This window comes from Adiantum capillus-veneris, chromosome 22 (genome assembly GCF_014529385.1).
Source record: "Adiantum capillus-veneris isolate H3 chromosome 22, ASM1452938v2, whole genome shotgun sequence".
Classification (NCBI taxonomy): domain Eukaryota; kingdom Viridiplantae; phylum Streptophyta; class Polypodiopsida; order Polypodiales; family Pteridaceae; genus Adiantum; species Adiantum capillus-veneris.
Window position 1 is genome coordinate 75,110,840 of NC_140952.1, and position 17,895 is coordinate 75,128,734.

The window sequence follows — 17,895 nt, forward strand, 5'->3', positions numbered from 1 at the left end:
TACAAGGATGATTTTATGTATCTTCCATGAATGTGCTTGCGCACACAACTCTCAAGCTAACCCCAGAGCCCAATTGATATGATCCTCTTGTCGAAAAAGCAGCAACTTAAAAATGGCCAGAATTACTGCCAGATTAATGATATATATGTCATACATACCTCAGCATTCTCATAGACGGTCATCCTGGCAACATATCTAAAAAAGGACCGTTAGATCCGGAAAAAAAAACTAATTGAGTGTACTTCAGAATTACTATCGCAAGAGCCAATTAAGGCATAGTGCCCATGAACAGCATGATTAATATTAACATGTAGCCTCAAAATCCAGTTATACATGGATGATGACTCAAAACACCATCACAACTCCTGCTATCCTTTAGGCTTGTACACATAATGGTGATGGAAATAAACCCCTCACAAACTTAGCAGCTGAACTCAGCAAGCCATGCACAATCTGGCATCAGATAAACATGTAGCTTCTTGGTGCAACTTGACCCACGGATACGCTCGTAGGTCGGGGCGGGGGGGGGGGGGGGGGGGGGGGGGGGGGTGTTCCCCTTTATATATGGAGATGTTGAGGAACAAAATCAGGCAGTATTATTCACACAAAAAAACGCTGCAGCCTTCTCTCTAACTACCAAGTTGATAACTCTATGAATACAAAGAATTGAGCTTGCATCAAAAATCTTAAGACCACAGAATCCCCTCCAAAGGCACAACAATATCACTGCACGTGATGATAAAAAACTGTGCAGATTCATGCCACTGCAGCTCACATGTTCAAGTGCAGCCAACTACATACCTTGTTTTTTGCTGCATTGCAACCAAGGCTCCAAGTTCCCTTAAAGTCTATATAAGGGCTCCCATACTGCCATCTCCACAATAATACACACAAGCCAAAAATACCCTCGTCCTGTCACAACTTTAGATACTTATCCACGTATCCCTGTCAAAACACCAAGGTCCTTTTAAAAAGAATCATAGCATTTTATCTAACATATTGAAACACGAGAACGCACAGAAGTAGATGAAGATAGAGTGGAAACCATCACATAAGTATTAAATTGAAATTGCTTCTGAAAGTAATCTAGACAACTCTTGTAACTACCCCTTGTCTATGTGACCTCTTGCAAAAGACACAAAAAGAATTGCCCACCTGGACTAATTTGGAGATCTTGGGGCGAGATGTCCTCATATATTGATCCACCTTCTCCTGAGATTTGGGAATGTGATGGCTTGGTAAATTGCCAATGACCTTCTCGACTGCCTTCTTTGCAATCGTCTTGAAAGCCTCTTTACTCATATACCCTTCCTTCCAAGTTGGCTTCAGCACCTCTTTTACATGATCAGCGATGGCAGCCCTCAGCATTTTTAATCCACGACTACTCTTTTTGCTCAAGGCCTCACCTTTTCCAGTTTCCACATCATCTGCTGGTGGCCCAGGACTCCAATTTTCAGGACTCAGATTCTCCACGACACCAACATCCTCCGTAGTAGTCTTAGTGTCAGCTTCAGCAGCTTCTACTCTACTTGTTACTGCTTTTGCTGGATCTAAATCTTGGCCAACACTCTCTTTGTGAGCTGTTAAGTTGGCCTTTTCTGCACGGGGCTCCAAACCCGAGCCTGTAACATCAGATAGAGGATCATACTGGTCCTTTTGAATAGGTAAATTGGTTGTTGAAGGAGCTTGTGCCAGGCCTGCCAATGGGGGTACTGTAGTGAGTGGATAAGAATAAGCTGGTGGGTGGCCCGGTGGTTGCATAGCTGCACTCTGCATAGATTGAAAATTCCATGAAGCAGCAGTCTGCCCTGGTAGTGAAGGTGGAAAAGCTGAATTAGAGGCGAAGCCAGTATTCACAATGCTAGGCTGCATTCCTTGGTTTGCAGTAACACCTGAAAAAGGGCGCAAAGAATGAGATTGCTCTGACAAAAAGGAGGTGTTTGAGCTAAACCCTTGCTGCCCTTGTTGTGCCGTCGCAAGCTGTGGTTGCACAAAAGGAGGATTAGCAGGAGAGCTCAGAAACTGATTGGCCTGTCCCCCGGGCTGCTGCATTAAAACTGGTAAGTTTTGGTTGCCAGGCTGAGCAGGAAAAAAGGAACCATAAGGCTGGTTTGATTGCCCATAGTTTTGAGAAAGCGGCTGAGAGGGAAATACAGGTGCATGGCTTTGTGTGGCTAAGCTTTGTGGGAATGGACGTGCAGGATTAGATGTCACCTGCTGTTGAGAGAAGGGGGCTTGTTGTTGCAAGAAAGGACCACTTGGGTTGGGTGGCCCAAACCCTCCAGAATACGCAGGCCCATATCCTCCAGGACTAGTATGCCCAAACCCTCCAGCATTAGGTGGCCTTTGAAGCTGAGGAAATTGATCTCCGGGATTGGGTGCCCGATGGTGTTGAGAGAACTGGTCTGCAGGGTATGCTCCATGATGGTGAGGAAACTTATCTCCTTGATTGGATGCCCCATAAAATGGTGCTCCAGAAGTTGAGAGCCCAGGACTTGGCCTGGAAGATGTCCCATAACTTGGAAGCCCATGGACCTGATTGACTGGAAGTGCTTCTTGGGTTGTAGCTCGTGGTTGGAAACTTGTCTGTCCCCATCCCCCAGCAGTCGGATACCCAGTATTTCCACTGTTGAATTTTGTCATTGGGCGAGCAGCCTGGTCGAAAGTCTGTGGAGTTGTCACGGGACGATTCGTAGGCGGTCTATATCCGCTGTATTGTGCACCACGTGACATGTCTCCAGCAGAGGTAGCATATTGCATAGAGCTTGATGGATAGCCTTGTGCAGAAGATTGATGAGTGGGTGCCTGGAATTGACCTTGAGGAGGTATAGAGGTCAGTAGCCCAGAAGCAGAAATAGGTTGACTAGAACTTCTATGCTGCTGAATATCAGAAGGTGAGGGCAAAATCCCAGGGCCCGAACCAGGAAGACCAGTCACAGCATGCTGTTGAGGGTGAGTAGATATAGGAGCAGAATTCACATGTGACATGAGCACCTCGGTGCTGGCTGTGGCTGCAACTGACGTACAAATCTTTTCAGCAATGCCAGAATCTGAAATCTTTAAGCCATCTGTCGGCTCCAATACATCCTCAGATTTTGTATCCAATTGTCCAACCACGTCTGTTTCCAAGACCGGTTTTAAGCCCTCCTCTGAATTGGCTAACGTGTCAGAATCTACAGTATCTTTAGGCTTCTTGAGCACCTCCACCTTTGACTGTTCCAATACACCACCCAAAATAACCGCGGCTTTCTCCGAGACATCTAAATCAGTCACAAGCTTGAGCACTGCAGTAGCATTCACATCGCCAAGATCCTTATTGCTAGAATCTATGTCCGACCGCAACTCCGATGGACATAGCTTCTGACTCTTGTCTGTGGTAATCTCAACTAGAGCTTTGCTGGGACCATTCACAGCATCCACACCACTACTTGTAACTGAGACTTTGCAAACCTCCGTATCTTTGCTACTGCCATATTCCTCGAGCCCTTCCAAAACATTCCCCATACCCTTGTCAGTCGGAAGCAGTACTTCTCCGCAAGCATGTTGCTCCAACACGTCTTTTCCATCAGCTTCCGCATCACTCCTCTCTCTCTCAAGCATGGTGTTTTCTACTGTTTCTGAATCTCTGCTGGCATCTTGTCCTATTTTGTCCAAGTGCTGAGTTGTTTTTGACTCCATCCTGCTATCACTAAACTCCACCTTTCTAACTGTGTCATTGGCCAACATAGGAATCTCTCTATTGGAACAATCGGCCAGTCCAACACCAGTGGTCCCTTCACATTTTGGAATCTCGTTAACAGCATCTACAGAATTCACCATCATCGCCTCCCTAGGGGCCTCTGTTGTGGTACCAGTAACATCTGGCATGACATCTTTCCTTACAGCAGTTCTGGAATCAAATTTCTCATCCACCTGTGCTTCATCACGGATAACCATCTCCGCAGTGATTGCCCTTTCACTTGGTATATGCGGTATGCCAACCAGCTCTAATGCTTTAGCATAGGCCATTACTTGCCTATCTTTTGCTTCATCAGCACTTTTTGGAGTCCACAACTCCCCTTGTGAAAAAGGCATTATTGGTCTGTTGAATGATGGCTCCCTACCAAAATCCTCCTGCTGCACATTGGAGATTGAACCAATCTCTTTCTTTTGTCTATCACCCATGTGATCTTGATGGGCACCTCCAAAATCATCCAGTCTATCCATCCGCAACTCTCTCCTCCAAGGACCTCGATTGTGCTGATCTCCTGAGTAATCTTCTCGCGCAGCATCTGGATTAGATCTTTCATGCTGAGTATCCCTCCTCCAAGCACCCCGATCTTGTGCCCCTATCTCTCTACTGCCATGCAGATACCGGCAGGAGCTCCCTCTAAAGCACCTGCCCCTAGCATAATGGTAGCAAGGGGCAGGTCCACCAATTCGTCCACCACGCCTTCCTCTTCCAAAGTACTCACGGTCACCTCTCCAATCTCTGTCACCCCTACCCATACCACTCCACCTCATATCCCTTGGCGGTGTCCTGCTATAGCTCCTTCTCCATTCAGGAGATCGGCTGCACAGACACACCATGGAGAGCATTGGTAAAATAAAGACAATGAAACATTTAATAGTCATCATGTGATTAATTTCTGTACACAAGCAACACCTTTTGGACAAGACTGAGCAACAGACAATAGATATGAAACATATGAAAACTACACACCCTCCAAGACTCTTAGCTCGAAAAATAGTGTTTTGAGAGACTGTTGACAGCACAACTTTCTCTAGAGCTAGCAAATTTTAAAAAGCAGCTCTAATGCACTACGAATTGCAATGCAGTAAATTATAAAAAGATACCTTCGAGATCGGCTCCACCTCGTCTTTCTCCGTGGCGAGCGACTATAACTCCGCCTTCTCCACCCAGATGACCTTGCAGGACTTCTGCTGCTACTTCTACTCCTGCTTCGGCTCCTGCTTCTGCTTCTGCTGCTCATGCTCCTGCTTCTGCTGCTCCTGCTCCTGCTCCTGCTGCTCCTACCTCTGCCTCTGCCTCTGCTCCTGCTCCTGCTCCTGCTTCTGCTACTGCTGCCGCTACCACTTCTACTATAGCTTCTTTTTCGTTTCGATTGGCGCCTGGCGCCTTCAGAATCACTTCCTGATGCCCCTTTCTGCACCACTCTCCCAAACTCATCTATAGGCAGAGGCTGATTACCTCCATCTGGTTCGCTGTCTGATTCAGCCTCTTGAGCCAACCTCCCGAACTCATCCATAGTTGGTCCTCTCTTTTGTTCTTGCTGCCCCGGAGCTGGGTATGTCTTGATTGGTCTTGATGAGCCAATGGAGATGCCACCAGCTATGCACACCTTACCCTGTTCTTCCAGCTTCAAAGAAGCACCACCACCAATCCCAGCAGCTCCTTGAGAGCCCATAAAAGTCTCAGTACTATGGTGACTCTCTTCTGAGTTTCCCACATTTACTCTGCCACCAACCAGTAATGAAAAGTCGTTATTCTTCTGGCTCTCATTCACAACCTGCATCCCTTGTAAGGATGGTTGGCTTCCCCATCTAGAAGACCTTTCTCGTTGGCGGTCTTCATGTTCCTGTTCTAACGAGGAGAGTATATCATCCACTGTACGAGGCATAGCAGAGGCTGAAGAATGACCCCGTCCTTCATGTATTGACTCAGACTTTTCGACGTCATTTGCCAGACATACGTCTGAACTTGGCACAATCTTTGTATAATCCTCTCCATCGGAAGCATGCTTGGTACTGCAGAAATTGCGATCAAGGATCAACTGTGTGTGCATGCGAAGATTCCTGTCTGGAATACCCATCCCCTGGAAAGTAGTCTCCCTCCTAGTTTCAAACTTTTGTGAATTAACAACGATTGTGTTTCCTTCAGGAGGTTGTGCAGAAGCTTTGGATGATGAATTAAGTTCTCCATCTACAGACACTATTGCATTGGTCACGTCCAACTGACCTGCATCTAGCACATGAAGATAGCATTTCAAGTAATATCCTATTAAAGGGATACACAGATTCGATGTAACCTATTAATTGCAAATGCACGAGTAATATGTGTGGTGATAATCAAAGCTTCACAAACACGCCCATTGCACTGGAGCCACATAAAAATGAACAAGCAATGAGTTGGCTCCATACCGTCCATATCCATGTCCATATCCGACGTTGCTGGTGAACCTGCCTCATCATCCAAAGTGTCTTGATAAGTAGAATTCCAGTCATTATGTTGTTCAGGCTGCAAAATCTTGTTTTCCAAGTCCTTTTTTCTGATGGCACTAATTCCTGCTTCTGATGATACATGTTCAAACAGACTTTTCTGTACAGAATCATTGTAAAATCCGGGTCCTCTGCTCTCTGACAAAGATTCAAAGCTAAAGTTATTTTTCTTCAAGTCCTCTACTGCCTGGGGGAGTACTGAATTAGAAGGTATGGAAGCCTCAGATGGGAGAGGGGGGGGTGAAGGAGGGGGGCTAGGTGGAGGAGGGGGAGGAAGGTCTGACGGTAAGGGTGGAACAAACGGTGGAGCATGTAGTCCTGGTGGAGGTGGTTGCATAGCCAATCCAGATGAGGAGAATGAAGGTACCTGCAGTGCCATAGGAGGGGGAGGAGGGGGACCTGACGCATAAGAAAACTGTGGCGTTGTGTATGGCCTCCCATGTGTAGGAGGCGGCAGTGGGCGCTGAGGAATATAATTCATCATTCCTTGTGGCGGAGGAGGAGGGACCACTGCTCTGGGCCTAAAATGGGGATCTGTTTCAGGCCTGTACATTTTGTAGAGACGAATATATCTGCCACACTATCTCTTTAAGAAGGGTGATGCTTGGACTAGACCATCCATTTATGTCTCCTTGCTGTCCATGCAGCACAAATGAAACTCTGGTCGCAGCAAGCTAAAAAACTGAGTAGTCAAATAACTGGATCCTGAGGGTATGCTGCTCAAGCGATGCCACATTTCAGGGTGATGCAATCACCCACTTCACCTCCACATTCTCATATGCAGAGCCTGAACAAATACATGTACGTGAGAAGCCACGGAGAGGGCTGAGAAACCCTAAACCCCAGCTTGGGTGCTGCCCACAAAAAATATGACAAGAGCGAATGAGGAACCCTAGAAACGGTTGCTATCTAATACATTCCATTGAACGGTGAGCAGCTCTGCACATACAAAGAGGCCGACGATAACGAGAAGACAGAAGCGTACCTCTCATTTAAAGACTACGCAGTTTGCAAATTTCTTCTGATCAGTTCAAGCTCCGTTGCGTGTCTGTGTGTAGGCCACCACCGAACAAGAAGAAGCCGCCTCTTTAAAAGTAGTGCATACATGCGAGCGCTGTTTTCACGTTACCAGTTTCGTTTGCAGAGTCCTGCTTAAGTTCTTTTATACGAAGTTGTTTTAACTCACATTCTTGCTAGGGTAATGTACTACTTAGCACATAATTTATTGGCAGCTATGAAATAACTAGGATGCCTTTACACTCTTGGTATGTTTGAGAGAGACATGGACGAAACGGGGGTCGTTCTACAGGTCCCTTCTCAAAATAAATTCTCAATCAGTGGGATAATCTCTGAAGCAGTGTAGATCTAACATATATCTGTCTATAAATACTAAGCATGGTTTGCCCAAGTATGTTGTGGACAAATGCTCGAAAGACATGATTGTTTATTATTTGTTGGTCTTATTTTGGGTGCCCCATGCCTACCAACACGAACATCCTCTCGTTTCCTACCACTCACCCTCACCGAATTAGACCACATTCGGAATTATACATCCCACATGGCACAAGAATCTAATGCACAGTTGCTTGTCTGGCATTAGTAATAGCACTATAGCCATTACTAGTAGTATTACAAGCACATTCTCTCATACCTACATGCCCAATTCAACAAGATTGGCTGATTATAGTGACGAAGAGGACAAGAACAGTGACTCCAGACAACTATCGTGGTGGTAGAGCTAGTTGGCTCTCGCAACAGTTGGCCTCCTTACAACGCCAAGGTCTCAAGGCCTTCTCTTTGAATTGTACAGGGTCTCTAGTTTGAATTCAACATACTTCACAGATATACAAGTCTTGCATTGGACAAATTTTGAAGAAAAAGGACATCCTTTGACACACCAGAGATGAGCATATCGCAACTCCAACACCGAGGTACAAAAAAGGACAGATGGGGGAAAGGCACATCCCTATGTTTTATATAAATGGGTGAGGACGGTGCGACCTCCCATGCATACTTGCATATGGTTGTGTTTCCCTTGTATTCTTTGGATTTTCATGACTTTTTTTCTGCTTTGTTTTTCGATTTCGATCTTTGGGCACAAGCATGCGTGCACATGTTGCCTCAACTTGTATATTGGTTAAATGATGACATGATGACTAGAGCTACAAAGACCAAATTTGTACATGCAAACAACACTCATTCATAAGAGTGGCTATTGCTGGTGATTTGGTCAATATGTATGCCAAATGTGGCGCGGATCTATCAAACCAACTTGCTTGTTTCTACACCTAGCTTGATCAGCCCCTGGTTGACCCTTCATTGAGCCTCCCCTAACTTTGCAGCCCTTTGCATTCTATGTTGATTTTATTTTTGCTTTGTTGTCATGATGGATGGCAGGTATGTTTGTAACAACAAAAGACACTCTCTCTGAAGCATGATAACAAAACACGATGAGAATTGGCTATCCCAAGGCACTTCTCTCATAAGCATTCCATCTATCATATACTTGACATTTATCTCAAGCCTTGTGCAATCCTCAAACGTGGTCACTTGACCAACCTCTTGACCAATCTTTCGACTACCAAAGCAGTAATAAGTCAAGGATAACTAAATTTTACCAGCTTGAAAAGGATGTAATTGAAGGCAATGAGGTCATACAGTTATGAGATAGGATTCAATTATCATAGACAAATGAGATGGGTGATATTTTTCCATACGCCACAAGGCATCATTTTTCGTATTGTGTCCAAATTTGCGTGGAATCCCTAGCTGCCCCAACCCCTGGCTAATTTCTGCCATACATAGCAATCCTTTATGGATTGCGCATATAAAGGATTAATTGCACATTTGAACTGCAAATTGCGTCGAGCAACAATTGTGACCTCCTCATTACTTACATTATAACATAGCAGCCTTCCAACTTGAGCCCTTGCTACCACTTTAACTCGCATGCAGGGTACTCGCCCATAGCAAGCACAGCAGCGGTGTACAAATCTATCTCTCTCTCTCTCTCTCTCTCTCTCTCTCTCTCTCTCTCTCTCTCTCTCTCTCTCTCTCTCTCTCTCTCTCTCTCTCTCTCTCGCTTGTACATCAATTAAATTTAGAGATGTGGTAGACGATAGACTCCATTGTTTTTCTATTAATAGGCTTCCTTTTTTTGCTTGGTGACCTCTTTTTTTTTGGTGGGGGGGGGGGGGGGGGGGGGGGGGGGGGGGGGGGGGGGGGTTGCCTCGTTTTTTCTCCTTGTAGTATGCAGTGGAAGAGGCTTGAGACATAAAGATAAAAATTCAGCACATAATTTATTTGGCAGCTATGAAGTAAAATTTAATGGTTGCCAACATTCCAGAGAATATTTTGTAACTCCTACCCTACCTTCACAGTAGCCTACTCCCCTCTAATAGACCCTCCCAAGTCCCCATTCCCTCCATCGACACACACACACGCACGTGCGCGCGCACATAGAGAGACCCTCCCTCACGACAATTTCCCCAGACTAGCAAACTCCACGTGAATTCTCTCACCTTTGTGCGGTCGTTGGACATCGTTTCTTAACCACCTCTCCTTGCCCTCAAAGGACCTATTTATTATGTTCTTCACTTTTGCAAAAAATCAAAGTGCCCCTCCCCTCCCCCTCCCACCACCCCCGTTCCTCAAACCCCTGACAAAAAACCGAAGGTGTAGGGAAAGGTCATTCAGTGACCTAAAGGACCTTTCCCCATAATCATTGTGACTGCATGGCAATCGACGGGGAGTCGGGAGCCATGCAAGAGCAATTGTTAATGAGGGAAAGGTCCTTTAGTGACCTTTCTCGATCGTCAAGTTTCAAGGGAGGGGGACAATCAATCACATCTGACAAGCTACAAGAATGCATGACAGTGTGAGGGAGCAGTGCATGACAGTGAAAATTGTTGGTGCCTAAATTTGATTCGTCGAGCGTCTTTAATTACATGCGGTGTGAGGGCAGCAACGCAACATGCATTGACTTGTCTGCGATCCAATAGCTCAAGCAAAAAATTATAGGATTTAACTGCGATTACATTAATGGCCCAGATCTCTTGCCCCCTGACCCTGGACATTGACGGAGAGGGAAAGAGAATCTTGGAAGATTCCCCATTCATTTTGATTTTTTGAGTGTTGTAGGACACGCGTGCATCAAAATTTGGAAAAAGGTTATCTCAATCTCACGCTGAGAGAAAAAAAAGGGCATCTCAATCTCAATATCGCGATGAGAGAAAAAAATTTGAACCCTTCCTTAGGGAATCAAGAGTTCTCATGAGACTCTTGCAACAAATAAGGTGACTACTCGCCTACCAAAAAACACATTTTTTTGCTTTCTCTATTTAAACAAGGAAAATAATGTGCCACAAAAACAAACACTTGGGGTGAGATTGATGAATAAAAGTAGACTGCATCGATTAATGTTAAAAACTTCGACCATTGAAGACTCCTTGTTTTGTTGAGATGTCAAGCTTGACATGTACTACTCTTCAATGACTATCATCGACACTCGTCATCACTAGCACACCTTGTTGGATATGTGTATCTTTGCCAGTTATACTATAGTTGGATGACACCCAATGGTTTTCCTAGCATACTGATGGCACTATTATCCATCCAGCTCACTCACTAGTGGTTTCATATTAGACCATTGTAATAGTTTCCCGTTATGTTGTATTTTCTCTTTTATGCATTTTAGACTTCCTACCACCATGAGTCAATGAAGAAGAAGAAGAAGAAGGTTGTACCTCCATCTATGTGTGTGTGTGTGTGTGTGTGTGTGTGCGCGGACGCGGATGCATGTGTGCCTACAAGAGCTCAAGCCTTCTCCTTCTCTATCTCTTGACATGGTATGGTATCAGAGCCTGTTTGTGTATGAGGAGCAGGAGTAGCAAGCAAGATTAGCAAAAGAATTGGCTTTGAGATTCCAGAAAACCATCCACAAATGATCTTTGATCAAAGTGCTTACTTTTGAAGATTGTGCATCTCAGGTTTTACATTTCGGGCACGTTTTGACCCTCATTTTGGAGTTAGAGTGTGTTCGCAAACAAAGTCATCAAGGTTCAAAATTTTGCAGATCTCCATTTTGGTGGTGCAAAAAGGTTTGTTTTGATTGTATTGTGGTTACATATGGTGACCTACTATTTTTAGCAAGCTTCTCAATACAAAGTAGTAAAGTTCTGCAAGTATGCCATCGAGCAATGATTAACTTAACCATATTTTCAGTGAGAAGCTAGACAAGAACAACTTCCATACTTGGAAGTTGAGAATGACCAATTTCCTTAGGGATAAAGGTTATTGCGAGTAAATTGATGGAGAGCATGAGAAAGAACCAATGTTACAAACGCAAGGTGCAAATGTTGCAAAGATAAAAGACTTTAAGAATTGAAACCAGGGAGGTCTCAAGTTCATGTATTGGCTTTCTGTGAGTGTGCAGGATACTATGATTGGGCACATACAAAAAGCTCACACCCAATGAAGCTACACTTGAAGACTAAGCTAAAAATAGTGCAACTTAAAAACCTATCTATTAATGACTATTTGTTGAAGATAACATACATATGTGAGTCCCTTGCATCAATTGATGTTGCAGTTGATATTGATGATAAGGTGGAAGTACGTCTCCAAGGTTTAGGTCCAGAATCCAAACATTTTAAGACTATCCATCTTTGAGAGAACATTCCCATATTTACAGATTTAGTGTGTGTGGAAGAGAAGGAACTCGAGGAAGAGTCCTCTACATAGGGCATAAATAATTCTGAATAGGTCCTCTTCAACAATAGAGGAAGAGAAAGAGGATACGGTACATGTCATGGAGGTGTCCAAGGAAGGGTAACCCCCAAGCGGAACAGCAAAATAATTTCCATAGACAAAACACGAGTGGTCCAAGAAATGTCCAATGCAAGGGGAGCATGAGAGGCTGTAGAAATGTGCAACAAAACAATATAGTTCAATGCTCGAAGTGTGGGAGACATGGTCACTTTGAAAGTTTTTCAGATAGGATACATCAAAATAATTATGCAACCACTAGAAGGAATGTATACGAGCCTAAAAGGCTATTTGAGGTGTAACACATTTTAAATACTATGTCTACAAATGTGACAAAGTCTGGTGATAATGTCTAATATGTGGATTCACTTGCATCAAATCACATGACTAGTCATGCTGAGTGGTTCAAGGAAATGTAAACTTTGTAGAGTTCTGGTTATGTAGAGACTCTGAAACTACACATCCCATTATGCATAGAAGAATTGTAATATTATCTACAATAGATGGTAAAGTAAAGTACTTGGTTGATGTATTGCACGTACCTAATATCTGGGCATATGGTTGAGTTGGGTTTGCAGGTCAGGTTTAACTCTAATGGTTAAAGACTACAAGAAGAACGGAAAGCTGGTTGCGTAGGGAAAGAAATTGAACAGAATCTTTACTTTAGATGTAAATATGTCTAAGGTGAATGTAGTCATGTTTGCACAAGGTGCACGTGTCATCGCAAATATAGAAATCTAGCACAAGAAAATAGGTCCTGTAAATCTACAACAACTAAAGACGATGCAAAATAAGGAGGTGTCACAAGTTTGCTAGCATTGAAAGTTACTGAAATGCAAAAAAATTGTGAAGGTTGTCATTTCGGAAAGCAAGCAAAAGCATCCTTTCCTCATGATAAGAATGTATTGGAATTAGTACATATAGATGTATGAGGTCCAAGAAAAACTTCGTCTATGGGTGGATGCACGTACTGTGTGAGCTTCATTGATGACCATACAACGAAAGTATGGGTGTATTTCATGAGGTAGAAGAGTGGGTGTTTATGCACTTCAAAATTCCAAGGTTATGGTTGAAAAATAGAGTAGGAAATATGTAAAGCGCATGAAGTTAGATGGAGGGGATGAATACTTCTCAAAATAGTTTAACAATTTTTTGAAAAAGCATGGAATCAGAGGTTGTTTTCATGCAAGTAAACAATGCCATAATATGGTATTATAGAGTGGAAGGACAAGCACATAGCAAAAGCTTCTAGAGCTATGACGAATGAGAAGAACATGCCTCATTGTTACTGGTTGAAGTTGTTGCTACAGTTATTCACGTATAAACAAGACCCTACTACTGCAATGCATGATATGACACCTGAAGAGAAGTTTGTTTGCTTTTACCACACATGTCGGAGGCTGGGGACTTGCCGAACACTGTGTGCGAGCCACGAATGATTGCAAGCACACAACCAGACTATCCTAGTAAGCTCAAAGGGGGCAACGGTGTGTCACTTACCGCTCTATGCTTGCCGTCATGAAGGATTCCGTGCGGCGAAGAAGAGGGAGCCACCTCGCTGCCATCGATGCTACCGCAATGCTTGCTCTCTCTCTCTCTCTCTCTCTCTCTCTCTCTCAGTCACACACACACAAGCAGACACACACACACACACACACACACACACTCGTGAGCACACAATGGAGAAGAAGGTAGAGGTAGAGGTAGAGCAAGAGCACTTCTTTAGCATGCACCTCAAGAATGAGCATTTTATGTCAAAATGGACCTTTTATATGAATCTGATGTATTCACACATGGACGCCCACAATGGTCAGTCATAGCAAAAATAATGTAAAAATGAGATAAGTGGTGCACCTCTCATCCACGATCACCTACACACTTATAGGACCAACAAGCCCGATCCATGACTCAAATAAAGTGATAAGGCGTTCATCAAAGATGATAGGGTGTTCGTAAGTGGTTAACATGCCCCCCTTCCTGATGTAGCTTCCGTCTTTGGAAGCTAGTTAGGTGAAGCCCGTTCGTCGAGGTGGAAGAGCATCTGAGATTGAATGTCTTTAGCTTTCTTCAAACGCTACAAAATCAGCACAATAATTGCATTCTCATAGAACATATATAATTAAAAAAGCATGCATATGCAGTGAATAGGCACATAGATTGATTGATAACAAAATATTAAACAAATTTTCAGTAGTAAACATTGAAGTGTAATATAATCAAACGCATAAGCACTTGTAAAGGTAAAAAACTAGGGTCGCTAATTTAAGGATCAAGAGGCACTAGAGATCAACTATTAATACCATGGGCAAGCTTCTCAATTCTCTCTGGTCAATTAAGCTATTTAATTGCGATAGCAAGTATTTCATGTCCTAGGGCTAACTAGAGGCTATACCTAGAAGACCTTTTAGTTAAGCTACGATAAAAGGAATTGCATATGAAATCATCGTATGAATTATTCCCTTTGTTTAACCCCCCAAAGTGTTTTCCACATTGATTCAATTTTTGATGTGTGTACTTATTTTGTATGTCTAAGGCTTTCTGCTTTTCAAGGAAAATTGCCCACACTGGGAACCTCTAGGGCTCTAGCACCATAGGTAATACATGCGAGTGAAGTACCAAATCAAACCGGGATTTCTCTTCCAACTTAAGATTTTACATTTTTGGCACTTTTGTTTTTTTGTTTTTTCATTGTAGTTCAATTTTGTTACTTTGGGGGGTCATATTGACATTGTTACCCTCCCCAAGCTCATCACAATAGCAAAATCCCTTTATAATACTTAAGCTAAAGGTCAAGAGGGATTAAGCCCACTAGAAAGCACTAGTACATTGACACAATGCTTCATAACATTTGATTAAGAACCTAAAGTAACCATTGGCAATTAGAAAAGCATTTCCCATGGTATTAAAAGAAGAGCTCTAATGTCTTGGTCAAACTAGCTTAGTCAGACTTCTTGATTCATAAACCTAAACAAGGGACTATGAAATAAACTTATATTGAATCTAATGTTTAATATTAAGCAAATGTGTTGAATATTATGCTACCAATCGCAACTAAAGCAGACAAACATGGATGCTAAAAAAGACAAGAGGCAATGATAATGGACAAGAAACACCTGTTCGTGTTGATAATCGTGCTCGATTCGAAGAGTGAACTAGAGAGAGATTGCTTGAAGTTCAAAATCTTAACTACTGCAATGCGTTCTTGTACACACTAGAAAACACAAGGAATACCTCTAGGAGGCACATCAGTGAGAAGAGGCACCAACCTCCCTAGAGGGTCAAGGGAACAGGATATTGTATAGATGGTCAGGTAGCCCTAAGTCTAAACTCCTATCCTCATCATTGTCAAGAAAAATAAGGTCATCATCAGTGAAACCATACGTGCCATTCGTGTAATCATGTAAATCTTCCTCATCATTAGATGCACATATATTCACTAAGAATATCACTAGCGTGTATAGTCATTTTGCTCAAAAGGGTAAGCTTGTGCAATCGGAGAGACGTTCTCTACTAAGTAGGGATCAGTCGTGGTCAAGAGACATATCAGCCATTCTAATTCTTCAAAAAAAAAAAACACACACTAGTGTATCTACCAAATCCCAGTCACAAGCAAGCACCGGGTAGACTATGTGAAACACTTGTGAAAAGTAAAGAGGGTACCTCTCACCCAAGGTAGGAGTGGATGACTCTAACGTACTAGCCATATATGTACACACATGTAGATTTTGGTTAGTGTGCAAATATTAGAAGGGTCATGTCAAAAGATCGTGTCCTTGTGCATAATGTGTTATTATGATTTTTGGGTCAGGTACTAGAATTTGTAGGTTTTAAGCTTTTTGTTTGGTGGCTCTTGCTCTTTTACTTTTTTATTTCTGTTTTCTTGAGTACAGGACTATATATTTACATTCCCTAAGACCATGAGATTGAGAGCTCACAGAGGAAGGTTAAGAGGGGAGCAAGTGAATGATGGATGCCAGCAAACACTCCCTCCTTCCTTGGGTAGATCATACCTTTTGGAACGATGTCGTCACCTTGTGAAACCACTTGTTCCAAGTTGTAATGGGTGAAGACTTTGACCATTAGTTTTTCACTACCCTAGGTGTTTCATCTAGTTGCAAAGGTGGTAAGGTACTCTTCCATGATTTTACTTGAAACGTTGTGTTAGGTGACGAATTTACAACGGGAGGTGCTATCCTTTCCTTGTTTTTTTATACATTTTTTGTGGTAGGTGGAAGTTGTGAAGAAGTTTGTGTTTTTGTAGAAGAACTACATGAAGAGCAAGAAGCTTCATTTGTTTTTTCTATGTTTGAGCCGAACGATACAAGTCGTTCTCGGTTGGGTTCCCAAACTAGCTGCGGATCAGGTGTATAGCATTATGTGATCTTTCCCTTCCCACGGTCTTCAATCGGCTTTATCGTTACAGGATTTGACTAACATGGGTCTATAGGTGACAAATAAGAACACAATTTACGTTTAGGCACCCAAATTTGATCATTACCTTCATAGTAGCCTTGGGCTTCCAATAATTATTTAGGGATCTAGCGCAAAATTTTGTTACATTTCTTGGAGCGAGTGGGGCGTCTCTTACAAAGATTCTAATTTTTAGCATTAAAAATGGTCGCTAAAGAAGCTTTAGGGACCCATTAGGGACCCATTTGTATGTTTTCTTTGTCATATTACAACGAGTCTTGTGTGTCTCATGCTTTGTTTCAGCTACAGAAGTTGAAGCTCTAGAGGGTTGGGCTATAGGTACAGATGGTTCAACCTGTTGGACATGCAATTTTTGGGTTGTATTTCCTTAAGAGGTGATATCTCAGGGACTATCGCTTGAGTGGCAAGGCTAAGAGTTGGTTTCTGTGTTGTGACACTCCCAGTCCCCCAGTCAATAATGCATTTGGTCGCTAACATCCACTTGTGTCCTAGGTTTATATTGCCATTCATAGTTCCAGCAGGCAAGCCAAAAAGTCTTGAGCTACGACCCCGTTGCCATAACTGGCATAAGTGTGCTAGGTTTCAAAAACAATAGTTTTTTTCTTGTTAATACCCTTGACTTGGATGGTACTCTCAGATAGAGATGGATTTCCTAACTAACACCACACTCCATATGATAGCAGATTATATTTAGCACATGTGTCCAATAAGGCGTTATATAGAACTTTCCCATAGGTGCTATTCAACTCAATAGGGTATCGTAGAGGTGTGTCAGAGTCCAACCAATCATCCTCTATTTCAACTTGAAATGCATGTATAGCTTCAAGGTTGGCCTCTCATTGGTGTCTAATATGTTGCTGTCGCTCCTTAGCCTCAGCTTGAGCTTGTATTCAATTCTGCTTGTGCCTTGGCTGCCTTTTTTATATGGATGGCACATAGCTCCTCTTAGCTTAAAGGATCATAGTATCTTTTAAATTTACTCCCATTGAGTAATCCAATGGTTTCAACTCCATCAAGAGTTTCCGCACGAATGGTACCTTGTGGGGTGATTTCACATACTCTATATGGTCTTTTTTTTCACATATTTCAACTTTTTCTTCTCGTTATGCACTCCATACATAAGGACTTTATCCCCAACCTTGATATCCTTGTTCTTTAAATGACGGTCAAAACATTTCTTTCTCCTATCTTTATCCACAAGTGCATTTTGCACAGCTAATTGTCTTTCTTCATCTAACCTCTCGAGGATATATAAACACTCAACTAAAGGGTTACCATCCTAACCTTCTTGTGAAGTTACCCACATACTAGGAATTACAAACTCCCATGGTATAGCTGGCTTGGTCATGCGAGTCAGAAAGGAATGAAGCAGTTACAACATCATGGCTATATCCCTCTGTTAGAGGATTTGGTTTATAGTAATTTATGTGGGCGGGCATATGCCACATGAGTCTCTAGGGGGGGCATTATATTTCTTGA

At 42.9% G+C, this 17,895-nt stretch overlaps 1 protein-coding gene across 4 annotated transcripts; it reads right to left on the reverse strand.

The window, feature by feature from the left end:
- Positions 1-279: 279 nt before the first annotated feature.
- LOC147429602 (uncharacterized) lies at positions 280-7,362 on the reverse strand. 4 transcript variants are annotated; one of them, XM_086495865.1, is made up of 5 exons: positions 7,205-7,362; positions 6,142-7,006; positions 4,837-5,965; positions 1,156-4,552; positions 280-945 (listed from the first exon to the last, which is right to left on the reverse strand). In XM_086495865.1, exons 2-5 carry the CDS (start codon positions 6,770-6,772, stop codon positions 916-918), a joined length of 5,187 nt encoding a protein of 1,728 aa, XP_086351991.1. In that variant the 5' UTR covers positions 6,773-7,006; positions 7,205-7,362; the 3' UTR covers positions 280-915. The 4 variants fall into 4 exon arrangements, with proteins under 4 accessions (XP_086351991.1, XP_086351992.1, XP_086351989.1 ...); XM_086495866.1 differs by having other exon boundaries at positions 4,837-5,959; positions 6,142-7,073; XM_086495863.1 differs by having other exon boundaries at positions 6,142-7,073.
- Between the last annotated feature and the right edge of the window lie 10,533 nt (positions 7,363-17,895).